The sequence below is a fragment of the Otolemur garnettii genome, unplaced genomic scaffold, assembly GCF_000181295.1.
Source record: "Otolemur garnettii isolate 467f Iridium unplaced genomic scaffold, OtoGar3 scaffold00044, whole genome shotgun sequence".
NCBI lineage: Eukaryota > Metazoa > Chordata > Mammalia > Primates > Galagidae > Otolemur > Otolemur garnettii.
The window spans coordinates 6185100-6198975 of NW_003852439.1; the positions used below are offsets into that span (position 1 = coordinate 6185100).

Sequence of the window (13876 nt, forward strand, 5' to 3'; positions counted from 1 at the left end):
CTTGAGCCCAGGAGTTGGAGGTTGCTGTGAGCTGTGATGCCACAGCACTTTATCCAGGGAGACAACTTGAGGCTCTGTCTCAAAAAAATAAATAAATAAATAAAAACTATTCGAGGGTGGGCGGCACCTATAGCGCAGTAGGTAGGGCACTGGCCACATACACCAAAGCTGGTGGGTTCAAGCCTGGCCTGGGCCTGCTAAACAACAATGACAACTGCAACAAAAAAATAGCCAGGCGTTGTGGCAGGCATCTATAGTCCCAGCTACTTGGAAGGCTGAGGCAAGAGAATCACTTAAGCCCAAGAGTCTGAGGTTGCTATAAGCTGTGATGCCACAGCACTCTACTGAGGGCTACATGATGAAACTCTGTCTCAAAAAATAATAATAATAAATAAAACCTATTCAAGGGCAAGGTGAAATGGCTCACACCTGTAATCCTAGCACTCTGGGAAACAGGAGGATCGCTTAAGGCCAGGAGTTCACAACCAGCCTGAGCAAAAGCAAGACCTCATCTCTACTAAAACTAGAAAAACTAGGCAGCACCTGTGGCTCAAGGAGTAGGGCACCAGCCCCATATACCTGAGGTGGTGGGTTCAAACCCAGCCCTGGCCAAAAACTGCAAAAAAAAAAGAAAGAAAGAAAGAAAAACTAGCCAGGTATTGTGGCTAGGCCTGTAATCCCAGTTGTTCAAGAGGATGAAGTAGGAGGATCACTTGAGCCCAGGAGTATGAAGTTGCTGTGAGCTATGATGATGCCACTGTACCAATATATATTGAAATAGTCAGGTTTTCAGCCCACCTTCCTCCTCCTCCCTTCCCCCAGAGTCAACCCTGGGAACAGGACAAGTTCCCAGGTTGACTCCCTCCTCCTCCTTCCCCCTCAGAGGTGAAACAAGGAAGCACAAAAAAGTCCCAAGTTCAGGTGAACAATGGTGGGAACTTACCCAGATTGTAACCCTCAAGCTATAACTCCCCCTACCCCGAGCTAACCAGCCACGTTTTGCTTCTCTAGCATGCTTGCTCAAAAATTATATAAGGCAACCTGCCCTCTACTGGGACGGACTGACTCAGAGCAGCAGTCCCCTGAGCAGGTTCAATAAACCTCCAATTGATTTGCACTTAAGTGGGGTCTGAATCTATACTTTCAGGTTGCAGGGGTACAACATTTCATATTTTCAAGAAAACAGGAGGCTTGATGGGGCAGGGAGACAGTTCAGGCTCAGCTCTTTTCTTGCAGGAAATCAGTTAAGAAGCTGAGATCCCATGAGTTCTGCTTCAAATACAGAAGATCCAGGGAGCAACACCATGAAGACAAACCCCTTCCAGCTTCTCCCCAGGATGCTCAGCCCCACAGACCTGCCCAGGCTGCTCTGTCCTAGAGTGAGGGCTTGGGCAGGGAGCCCTACTCATTCAGGTAATGCCAGGAGGGTCTGGGGAAACCTAGGATTGGTCACTCCTGGACAGCTGGATATAAAAGCAAGAGCTTTAACATTTGTAAGCAGCTGAGCCCTATCTGCTAACTTCTGTAGTAGGAAGAGAAGAGAATTTTCTAGAGTGAAGTAAATAGTCAAGTCTAAGGCAGAAGCTATAGGGAAGGGAGTGTGTGTGAGCTAGGCACTCACCGGATGGCTTTCAGGCTCCTCTCAATGGCCTCAGGGGGGATCAGGCTTGAAGCTGCATAGTGGATCTTGTGGGGCAGGCAGAAGCTCACTTCCAGCCAGCTGTTGATGTGAAGCCGAACCACACCAGAAGTGCAGAGGCTGCGGAGAGTGGACGCTGTTACCTGGGACGCCACCTACCCACTCACACAGACGTTTTCTAAACACCCTGCTTCAGGGATGCTTATCCCAAGCACACTGCCCCACTGGGTGGAAGAAGCTATAAGTGAAGACCTCATGAGCAGGCCATCATCTTTTCAGAGGTCAGCACATTCAAGAAAACATGACAGGAATATACACAAAAGTATTTCCAGCTAGCCCCAGAACTGCAGTCCAACCAGAACTTCATGAGGAATAATGCACTACAGGCCTCTTAATCCTACCCTTGGCTGCCCAGGTCCTGGTGGACACCAGCACCAGGGTGCACCCTCAAGTGTGTGAGCCTGCCCCGCACACCTGATGGGCCAGACACAGGGGCAGCCAGGCAGGGTTGGGCCTATCTACAAAGAGGAGAGGGGAGACTCTTTAGGAGAGTCTCTAAAAGGCTTGGTTATGCCATGCCCCCAGAACATCCCAATGGCAAGAAGTACACAGAACCTGCACCCTGCAGATGTCAGCAATACCTCAGGAACAATGTGTCACAAGCCAAACAGCCCACCCGCCCCGCCACTTTACCATCATAGCAAGTCTCCCACTCTGCATTCCCTTACTTAATGCAATTTGGTTCTTTCAGGCCCCAGCCTTGCTCAGGCCAAAGCACAGCAACACAAACCCCGACTCCCTATTTCTGTTACATCCCACCTCAACGCCATTAGCAAATCCTATCTGTTCCACCTGCAGGGCCATCCAGAAGCCAGACCTTTTTAGTACCACCAGGCCCAAGCTGCCCATAGCACAGGCCCCTGATGACAGCCCTGTTTACCCCTCCACAGCTCCCATCTGGGCAGTCCCACCAAGACCTTGCAACACATTTCTTGGGCCTATGTCCAGTCACTCAAGTGTGGCTGTTTTGGAGACACTCGTGCTGGCCCTCAACCACAAGCTCTCTCCCCAGATATCCCAGGGCTCCCTCAATCCTTCAGTCTCAACTCAAGTATCACATTCTCAGTGAAGCATTCCCTGACCCCAGCCCCACTTCCATGCCGGCCCCTCATGCTGCGCATACTTGTCCTGAGCACCTGAGCACAGGATGCTACTTATCTGCTGTCAAATGCAAAACTCACAAGCCCCTCCCTGTGAGTGTGTTCTGGTGCAGCACAACATACTCACAGGGAGGGGCTTCTGAGTTTTGCTCTCATTCACTGCACATCTGGTAAAGGGGTGGACATGTGGTGGCCACAGAGCAGCATTTTGTGAATGAAGGAAAGAAAGAAACTAAGGCACAAGCTGTCCTCCCCCGGGTGCACTCTCTTTGACAGAAAGCCCCTACCCTGAGAACAGGCTTCACAGTGGCATGTGGTCCCATGCAGCTCACTGTGGGAACTACACAGAGGGAAGAAGGGGTTGTTTCCAGCAGGTGTATCCAAGATTCCCTGAGGGAGAGACAGCCTCCATGCCCCACCTTACTCTACAGCTCGGTCACAACGTCCTCTCATTAAGTGCCAACAGCAATTGCTCCAGCAAAGCCCTCTTTGGCTGGTCCTCACTGTGTCCCCCAGGGCTCCAGGCACCAGGTGGTGGGAACTTTACTGCTCTGCCAAGGCCTGGCCTTCACTCTGATCCAGCGAAGCTTAGAAGAGCTGAGGCAGGCACCCTCCTTGCATCCTGCATAGGGAAGGAAGCCCACAAAGCCTCGTGATGGCAATACAGTTCTAAAATAGAAGTAAAATACATCAGCTCTTGGCATCAGCCACATACACCAAGGTGGCAGGCTTGAACCTGGCCCGGGTCTGCCAAACAACAATGACAACTACAACAACAAAACAGCCAGGTGTTGTGGTGGATACCTGTAGTCCTAGCTACTTGGGAGGCTGAGGCGAGAGAATCACTTAAGCCCAAGAGTTTGCTGTGAGCTGTGACGCCACAGCATTCTACCAAGGGCAACATAGTGAGATTGTCTCAAAAAAAAAAAAAAATAGCTCGTCTCCAAACTGCCAATTTGTATAGCACTTCCCCACATTTCTCTGTTCACTGCCCCCACCACCCAGGAGAGCAGCCAGCTGGTGCCTTTCCCATCATGGCTGACCCTGCTCTGCTATTCCCACCCCCAGCTGGCAAGACAGGCCAGCACGCCCACACCAAGCCAAGTGTGGGGCAGCGGACAGCTCCATGAAGCATGGCCAGACTTCTGCCTGCCCAAATCAGACAGGACAGACAGCCCTCTCTCTGAGTCTCCTGAGAGGGAGGTGACCCTACAGCTCTCATTCCTGGCACCCACAGATGGTTCTTAGAATCTTTTCTCTGAAGCCTCAAGCAACAAACCAACAACCCCAAGAATCCCCCCCAGAAGGCTAGCAGAGACTATGGCCAGGAATTTCTTTTCTTTCTCTCTTTTTTTTTTAGAGACAGAATTTCACTTTGTCGCCCTTGGTAGAGTGCCATAGTGTCACAGCTCACAGCAATCTCCAGCTCTTGGGCTTAGGCAATTCTCTTGCCTCAGCCTCCCGAGTAGCTAGGACTACAGGTGTCCACCACAATGCCCGGCTATTTTTTGCTGCAGTTTGGCCAGGGCCGGGTTCAAACCCGCCACCCTCAGTATATGGGGCCAGAGCCCTACTCAATGATCCACAGGCGCCGCCCCTTTTTCTTTTCCTTTTGACACCCTTGGTAGATTGCTACGGTATCACAGCTCACAGCAACCTCAAACTCTTGGGCTCAAGTGATTCTCTTATTTTTGAGACAGTGTCCACTGTATCATCCTCAGTAGAGTACCATGGCGTCACAGTTCACAGCAACCTCAAACACTTGGGTTTGAGCAATTCTCTTGCCTCAGCCTCCCAAGTAGCTAGGACTACAGGCACCAGCCACAATGCCTGGCTATTTTTTGTTGTTGTTATTGTTGTGGTTGTTGTTGTTTAGCTGGCCCTGGCTGCGTTTGAACCCACCAGCCCCAGTGCATGTGGCTGGTGCCCTAACTGCTAAGCTATAGGAGCTGAGCCTCAAGTGATTCTCTTATCTTAGCCTGCTAAGTAGCTAGGACTACAGGCAACCACCACAATGCCCAGCTATTTTTAGAGATGGGATCTCAGTCTTGCTCAGGCTGGTCTTGAACTCCTGAGCTCAAGCAATCCACCCACCTCGTCTCCCAGAGTGCTAGGATTACAGGTGTTGAGACACCATGCCCAGCCTTGGCCTAGAGTTTCAAATGCCAAAATAAGTCTTTATTCTCTCAAGTAGAGAAGAGGCAGTGGGAAGAAGAAACATGAGAAAAACACAGAACATATGTATAACCACAACTACCCTGGGACCCCCACCAACCCCAACTGTCTGCTCATTGCAGTGTCCACAGCTGCCAAACACCCCACCTGCCCTCTCTCAAGAGCATCAGAAAACCCACACCTGCTTCTCCCATTGCAGAGTCTCTGGGGAAGGGTCCGGGGTAAGGGATATACGATGAGGCTGAGTGTGAAGGCAAAGGTTGGTCACTGCCAGTCCATCGTCTCTCAGAGTGAAACACACAAGAATGTTTGGTGAGTATCAAGATTTAGGGAATAGGGCCACATACGATGCTCCTTCCTAGCACTTTGAGAGATCAAAGCAGGAGAACTGTTTAAGGCCAGTTCAAGACCAGCCTGAGCAACATAGCAAGAACCTATCTCTATAAAACCCAGAAAAATTAGCTGTGTATGATAGCACATGCCTGTAAGGGAGGTTGAGCCAGAAGGATCTCTTGAGCTCAGGAGTTTGCGGTTGCAGTGATCTACGATGATGCCATTGCACTCCAGCTAGGTGACAGAGGAAAACTCTATCTCAAAAAAAAAAAAAAAAAGGATTTGGGGGAAAAAGACCCAGGTCTTCCCCTAAGGTTCCAGAGGAGGGCACCACTCTCAGCTTTTTGCAGGACTGAATGCTAAGTAAGTGTGTCCAAGCAGATGGACCCAGCCAGAGCCTTGCCTCACTTTGGCCTCAGTCTTTGTGGGGTGGAAATCTCACATCAAACCCTGAGAAACAGCCCATCCTCTTACAAAATCAAAGACCACTCCATGCACCAGATGCAGTGGCTTATGCCTATAATCTTAGCACTCTGGGAGGCTGAGGCAGGAGGATCCCTTAAGCTCAGGAGTTTGATACCAGCCTGAGGAAGAGCAAGATTCTGTCTGTCCGTCTGTCTGTACCAAAAATAGAAAAATTATTAATAGCCATGCATGGTGACAGGTACCTGTCATCCCAGTTACTTAGGAGGCTGCAGCAGGAGGACTGCTTGAGCCCAAGAGATTGAGGTTTCTGTGAGCTAGGGTGACACGGCTCTCTACCTAGGTGACAGAGCAAGACTCTGTCTCAAAAAAAAAAAAAAAAAAACCAGGGTGGCACCTGCGGCTCAAGGAGTAAGGCCCGGACCCATATACAGGAGGTGGCAGGTTCAAACCCAGGCCCAGGCAAAAAAAATTAAAAATACATAAAAATAAAATAAATAAAACAAGAAGCTATTGGAAAAGCACAGAACCAGAATTAGATACTGAAACTCCTATCATTCCAAATGTGGCTGTCTTGCTCCACCAAGGATCTCAGTAGTGCTGCACATGAGCTGACAAGCAAGACACATGTGCTGAGGTTCCTAGCACTGGTTCAGGCACTCAGGGCATAGCAGGGAAGAAAAACCTTACTGCCCTGCCCTTGGGAGCTCCCACACAGCAGCATCAGGAAAGAAAGATATACATAGTCATGAGCAAATTGAATAGAATACTAGAAAAGTTATAGGAAAGAAGACAAGCAGTGTGGGCGGGAGGTCATAGTATAGGTGTACATGAGAGGAGGAAGCTTAGGACATGCCTCATGCAGAGCCAGGAACAAGTGTCAGCCGTAGGTGAAAGGGAAGGAGGGAGAGGGAAAGGAGAGAGGTGGGAGAAGAGAGAGAGAAATCACTAAGGTCCTTATAGCATCTGCCCAGTTTGGTCATCTCTGGGGGAGATGGGGACTTCACGCTACTTCCCAAGGGAGTGCAGCAGCATCTGCTCATATACCAGTCACCTTTTCCCTCTGACTCTTCTGCACTGAGGCTGGTGTTTTGTTATGAACCCAGCTCCTGAGTGTGGGACTCTGAATTTCACCGCCGACCCGGGAGGCTCCCTGATAGAGATGTCAGGGGATGGCTGCAAAGCAAATGTGCCTGCCTAACCTCCAGCCCCCAGCTCTCAGGGAAGCCCAGAAGTGTCCCTCCAGCAGGAGTGGAAGCCAGAAGCTACACTGCAGTCTGCCAAGGGAGGGAAGAGAAGTTTGTCCCTGCTTTTAAATTCTTCATTGTTGAGACAAAATCCCATAGCAAAGAAAGATTTGGGGCCCTGAAAGGTTTCCTACTAAGTTTATATTTCTGCTTGCAGGGTGTTTAATAGTTTAGTCTGAAAACACTTAGTAGGAAAACACTGTTCGCCCTGAGGCTTATCCAGACCCTCCAAACAACCAGAAGAGCCCAGCCCAGTCTGTGGCAGGAGATAGACACTCCTGCCAGAGCCCTGTATCCTGTGGCAATGACTGTGCAGTAGTTGGCCTTTAAAACACGCTCTTATCTCTTTCATATCCAAGATAGACATATGCACAAACTTATCCCCTTACCATTACATTTCCATGTCTGAGAAAGAATGTTAATTTCTCACTTTTAGCTTATAACAGAAATGTTATTTTTTGGTCTCCTCTGATCATTACTCTTTCTCCCCTAGGACAGAAACCTATGAAGCTTTCTTGCACACTCTGTTTTCCTTGGTCCCACCACAGCCAGGCTTCCTACCACATATATGAGGATGCTGCACGACCCCAGGGATCTAGGGGAGCTCCAAAGCCCTCTCTTAAAATTTCAAATACAAATTTAGGCTCAGGTACACTTTTATGGATACAGGAGCTAGAACTCTCAGGGTATTCAGGGCATCCACAGGCCTGACCTTCTGAAAAGCCAGCAATGTAAGGGCCACAAGGACCATCTGGCCTAGCCAGGTCCTGGCCAGCACTGCACAGCCAAGCCTCCCAGGCCCCACTATGGGCCCTGTTAACAGACATACCCCACAAATCTACACTGCTATTACTCCTGTCTACAATTCCTACCACCACCAGCAGACAAGCAGTGCTTCCACATGCTGAGGGTAAGGATCATGTTACAGAAAGTGAAGGGACAGCCCTGCCCTCCTAGGGGATAAAACCCAACAGTTTCAGGAATGAGAGGCTATCACTGAGGTCCCTGAGCTCCAGAGGGAGACACAGGTGCTGGGGCAGGTGGGGTGGCTTCTTAAGGAATTCACACTCTCAGCCTATGTTGACAGAGACGCAGGTCCCAGGGGACAGGGACACCAGGCTACTCTGGCTTTTAATTAAAATAGCAAATCCAAGACCAGGCACAGTGGCTCACACCTATAATCCTAGCACTTTGGGAGGCCAAAGCAGGAGGATCTCTTGAGCTCAGGGGATTGAGAACAACCCTACCAAAAATAGAAAAACTAGCCGGACATTGTGGCTAACACCTATAGTCCCAGCTACTCAAGAGACTGTGGCAAGAGGATCACTTGAGCCCACTAGCTTGACGTTGCTGTGAGCTAGGCTGACACCACAACACTTTAGCCTGGGCACATAGACTAAGACTATCTCAAAAAAAAAAAAAAAATCCAGAACAATTCCTTTGAAAAAATCCCACTCTAATCTCAAACCTCATTAAGTCTTACAGCTTCTAGCCTTTCAGTTCTGCTCCAAGAAAACTTCCTCAGGAATCTGGCAGAAGGTCACTGTCAGGTCTATGGCCAGACCACTCTGAACACACCTGATCTCATCAGAACTCAGAAACGAAGCAAGTTGGGCCTGGTTAGTACTTACTAAGAAAGTCTCTGTCAGGAAAGAGGGGCCCTGATTGATAAGGTCAACTTAGTCCCCTTCCTAGCACAAAAGTACAGTCCGTCCTGCAGAAGCAATGGCAGACCAGGTTCTCAAAGCCAACCACAGATCTGACAGGACGAGAAGAGTAGGGAGGCCACAGACCAGAGGGGCTCCTAGATGGATGCAACACTGTGCTAGAGCCAGGCAGGAGCGGAGTATAGGAGAACACACTGCTGCCAGGACCCTGACAGAGGGGCACAGCTCCCAGCATCACTGGGGAATCCCCAGACGCAGGATGGGTGGGGGTGGGAGTTCCCCTAGAGGAAATGGGCTCCTGGGAACTAACAAACAGAATGCCTGGCTTAAGGGAAGAATGCTAAGAGACAATCACCAGGAACTCCAATTCCTGCCCTTTAAAAATAGCCACTATGTGGCGCTGGGTAGCCTCAGGCTCCGAGCTGCTCTGCACCCCTGCAGACCATCCAACATGCAGTCCAAAGTCTTATTTCCTTCTAACTTTACAACATAATTCAAATCCAAGAAATATAGCCCATTATTTCTTTAGAAATATAAAGAATGGTATGCTTTTTATTTTTTCTATTTTGTTAAGAAACAAAGTCTTTAGCCGGGCGATGTGGCAGTCGCCTGTAGTCCCAGCAACTTGGGAGAGCTGAGGCAAGAGACTCACTTAAGCCCAAGAGTTTGAGGTTGCTGTAAGCTGTGATGCCACAGCACTCTACTGAGGGCAACATAGTGAGACTCTGTCTCAAAAGAAAAAAAAAAGAAAGAAAGAAAGTCTTGTTATATTGCCCAGACTGGACTCAAACTCCTAGCCTCAAGCTATTCTCCTGCCTCAGCCTCTGCTATGAGGGTACTATGCAGCTGAAAACAGAATGAAAAAGTCCTTACATTACAGCACAGACAGGCATCTATGATGTACTATTAAATTGCAAAAGCAAAGGGCAAAATTGCATGCACAGTATGCCAATGCTGTGTAAAAAGAAACAAAGATCTGGCTCTGCGCCTGTGGCTCAGGTGGCTAAGGCGCCAGCCACATACACCTAAGGTGGAGGGTTCCAATCCAGCCCGGGCCCGCCAAACAACAATGACGGCTGCAACCAAAAAAAAAAATAGCCGGGCGTTGTAGTGGGTGCCTGTGGTCCCAGCTACTTGGGAGGCTGAGTCGGAGACTCGCTTGAGCCCAGGAGTTGGAGGTTGCTGTGAGCTGTGATGCCATGGCACCCTACCCAGGGGGACAGCTTGAGGCTCTGTCTCGGAAAAAAAAGAAAGAAAGAAACAAAGATCTATGTGTGATAGGAGACTTATGGCTTACTGCCAGACACATCCGGCCACTAAGGGTGGGGGGATCACCTAGGGGGAACAACAGGAAGGACACACAGCACTCAGACTTTCTTTTTTTTTTTTCTTTTTTTGAGACAGAGTCTCAAGCTGTCACCTGGGTAGAGTGCTGTGGCATCATAGCTCACAGCAACCTCAAATTCTTGGGCTTAAGTGATTCTCTCACCTCAGCTCCCAAGTAGCTGGGACTACAGGAGCCCACCACAACACCCTGCTATTTTGTTGTTGTAGTTGTCATTGTTTGGCAGGCCTGGCATTCCAACCCACCAGCTCCAGTATATGTGGCTGGCGCCCTAGCCGCTGAGCTACAGGGGCTGAGCCACTCAGACTTTCAAAGTTAACAAATATGTGGCCTTTCAAAAGCTGAAGTTAAAGCTTGGAGCCCGTAACACAATGGTTACAGCACCAGCCACATACACCAAGGATGGTGGGTTCAAACCGGGCCTGGACGAACTAAACAACTGCAACCAAAAAACAGCTGGGCGGCTTAGCGCCCACAGCCCAGTGAGAAGAGCACCAGCCACACACACCGGAGGTGGCAGGTTCAAGCCCTGCCCAGGCCTGCTAAAACAACAATGACAACTGCAACCCAAAATAGCTGGGTGTTGTGGTGGGCGCCTGTAATCCTAGCTACTTGGGAGGCTGAGGCAAGAGAATTGCCTAAGCCCAAGAGTTTGAGGTTGCTGTAAGCTGTGACACCACAGCACTCTACTGAGGGCAACATAGGGAGACTCTGTCTCAAAAAAAAAAAAAACAAAAAAACAAAAAACATTGAAGCTAAAAAAAAGAAATTGAAAATTAGAAAAATTTTAATATGATTATCACTGGGTACAGGATTATAGATGACTTTTACTTTATATCTTTCTAAATGTCTATAATGAACAAACATTGTTGGTAAAAATCAGAAAAAATAAAAAATTGTTTTTTTAAAGAAATGATCCTGTTCAAAACATCACTGCTTATACCCCATGGGGCCACAGTGGAGTTCACCTGCCAATTCCCGAGTCAAGCCCACCTCAAGGAGAGTGCACAGGGTATAATGGGTCTGCTAGGAGTGGGTGGGGCCCCAGAAAGGCCTTAGCAGTGGCACTGAGCTGAACACATGGTAACAAAGAGTATAGAGACATGAGAGAACCAGGAAGGAGGAAAAGAAGGCAGGAAGATAAAAAGAAAAGCCTACAGTAAGTAGCAAGGGAAGCCCAGAGGGACTGGCTGTGCTGAGGAGAAAGGCCTATACCAGACATGCTGTCTTCCCAGCAACGTGCCTGGACCTATGTGGTCCCTGCAGCTTTTGACAAGGCACTAAGTGAATGGGCGGGCACTGGAGTTGCAGAGACAGGAAAGGTACTCATCCCCAGCTTCAGCTTCAGGGCCCAAAAGGAGCCAAAACTAGCACCAGGACCCAGGGCTATGGAACAGTGTTCACATAGACGCCCTCAATGAGAAAAGGACATCTTTGCTTATCCACGTTCACTACAGCTGATGCTCAGCTGCCAACACAATCAGCACAACCATAGGGGCCCCATGGTCACAACACTTGCTGCCTTTACACATTCAGTATCCTAAACCCTGGCTGCTCCAATGTGGTGAGGAACACAGCCAGCCCCAGCTCTAACCACTGGGCCTCAGTTTCCTCATGGGTGAAAAGTGGGCTCAGGGACACCTCATGAAGGTGGACTCAGAACCTGGTACTTGTGGCGCAGTGCCATCCATATACACTGGCAGGTTCAAATCTAGCTCGGGCCTGCCAAACAACAATGACAACTATAACAACAAAATAGCCAGGCGTTGTGGCTGGCTCCCATAGTCCCAGCTACTTGGGAGGCTGAGACAAGAGAACTGCTTAAGCCCAAGAGTTTGAAGTTGCTGTGAGCTATAATGCCACAGCACTCTACCGAGGGTGACATAGCAAGACTATCTCAAAAAAAAAAAAAAAAAAAAAACTTGGTTCTTGTGTTTGTTTGATGATTCAAAATACTCTGAGACTCTCATGCATAACTTTAGGCTCACCTTCTACTTTAAGAGGAATCTGGAGGGACTTCCCCAGCTGAGTGTATTCCACTAGCAAAGGGGCTTGCACTTGAAAAAATACCACCAAGATTATTTCTCTGAAGGGCAGCCACAAAATTATCCCTTCCCAGTGCTCTCTCACCCCAATCTCAGCAAAGCTCTGCCAAGCTGCACACTAAGAGAGTGGTGTCTAGCACAGGGGGGCCCCATCTGCAGATGGTCCTCAGGATGGCTGACCCATGAGGAGGTTTAATGAGCATGCTCCCCTGGCTTACCTATCGTAAGCTTCCTTGAGATCCCTGGCCAGCTTGCACTTGGGCAGGATGTGATGGAATGGGGACTGAGGACCTTCATTTCCTGTAAGAATCACAACACAGGAGAATTCAGAGCTTTCAAAGCAAGGAAACTTTTATAGTTTAGAATAAGAAATACCTTTAAAAACAAGTTTAACTTGAAAAGAATTTTAAGTGACTGTTTAAAACAAACATCAAGAAACTTTCTATTTCTTTTTATAAAATCTATGCATCCATTTGAACTAAAATTAGACTTAGGTTGATTTGTTTAACTACCTGGAACATTTGCATTTAAACTTTACCCTGGCCCTCCCAACCTACTGTCACAGCACTACAGAGCAAACTGTCTCACTGGCCCCTCCTGAGCTTCTCCCTCAGACCACCAAACCTTTTCCTGTTTCAGCGATCAGGTGTTTCCTTACCATATCTCACTCCTCCCCCTCAAATCTATCTGCTAATAAAACTTATTTTTATGGGGACAGGAGTGGTGGCTCATGCCTATAATTCTAGCATTCTGGGAAGCTGAGGTGGGTGGACTGCTTGAGCTCGTGAGTTCCAGACCAACCTGAGCAAAAACCTCATCTCTACTAAAAATAGAAAAACTGAGGCAAGAGGATCGCTTGAGCCCGAGTTGGAAGTTGCTATGAGCTATGACACCATGGCACTTACACAAGGCGACAGTTTGAGATGTCTCAAAAAAAAAAAAAAAAAAAAAAAATATCTTATTTTTTAGCTGAGTGTTGTGGCAGGCGCCTATAGTCCCAGCTACCTGGGAGGCTGAGGCAAAAAACTTTGGGTTGAGCCCAAGAGTTTGAAGTTGCTCTGAGCTGTGATGCCATGGCACTCTACCGAGGATGACATACTAAGACTGTGTCACAAAAAACAAAACAAAACAAAACAAAACTTAGTTTTACCGTTGAAAAGTCTTACTAATCCTTATCCTAAATTCCTGGAAAAAATATAAATACATAAATTTAAACTTAAGTTTTTTTACTTCCTGTATAAAGTCATAGTCTCTGTAGAGAACACTATAAAAGAAAACTTATAGATTGTTATTATCCTACTTATAATTAGTACATAATTGGTCAAAACAGAAATATACTGCAAATTTTGGCAGCTGTAAACATAAAAGGTAAATTTTTACTAAAATGCACCTGAGTTAGACAGGACTGTTTTGTTTTGTTTTTATTTCATAATCATAAACTTAACTCTGCAATCCTACTAGACATGGGGAGGAATAAGGAAAATATGCAATCCAAAGAACTGCAGTTGAGAGCACAGAGATTACAGGATACTGCGAGCAAATGGAGGAGAAGGGGGCTCCCTGAGTTACAGGAGGAACGGTTTGGTGGTTGAAACATTAAGTCAAATTTATTACAGCTGCCCACAGTCAGTAACGGTGATCTTTTTGCTGGTCTTGCCATTCTTGGACCCAAAGTGCTCCATGGCTTCCACAACATTCACCTTGCCAAAGACCACATGCTGCCATCCAACCACTCAGTCTCAGTAGTGCAGAAAAACTGGGAACTGTTTATCTTGGGTCCAGCATTTGCCATGGACAAGATACCAGGACCTGTATGCTTCAGGACAAAGCTTTCATCTTCAA

The 13876-nt window shown here is 48.0% G+C and overlaps 1 protein-coding gene across 1 annotated transcript in view; it reads right to left on the minus strand.

Annotated features, from left to right (window-relative positions):
* The window catches only part of NPRL3 (NPR3 like, GATOR1 complex subunit), a 51804-nt gene that overhangs the window by 10780 nt on the left and 27148 nt on the right, over window positions 1-13876 (minus strand). Inside the window, exons 6-7 of the mRNA XM_012805782.2 lie at window positions 12253-12334; window positions 1622-1759 (exon numbers count right to left, since the gene is read on the minus strand). Coding sequence (XP_012661236.1) covers window positions 1622-1759; window positions 12253-12334 — 220 coding nt within the window. The remainder of the gene's footprint in view (window positions 1-1621; window positions 1760-12252; window positions 12335-13876) is intronic.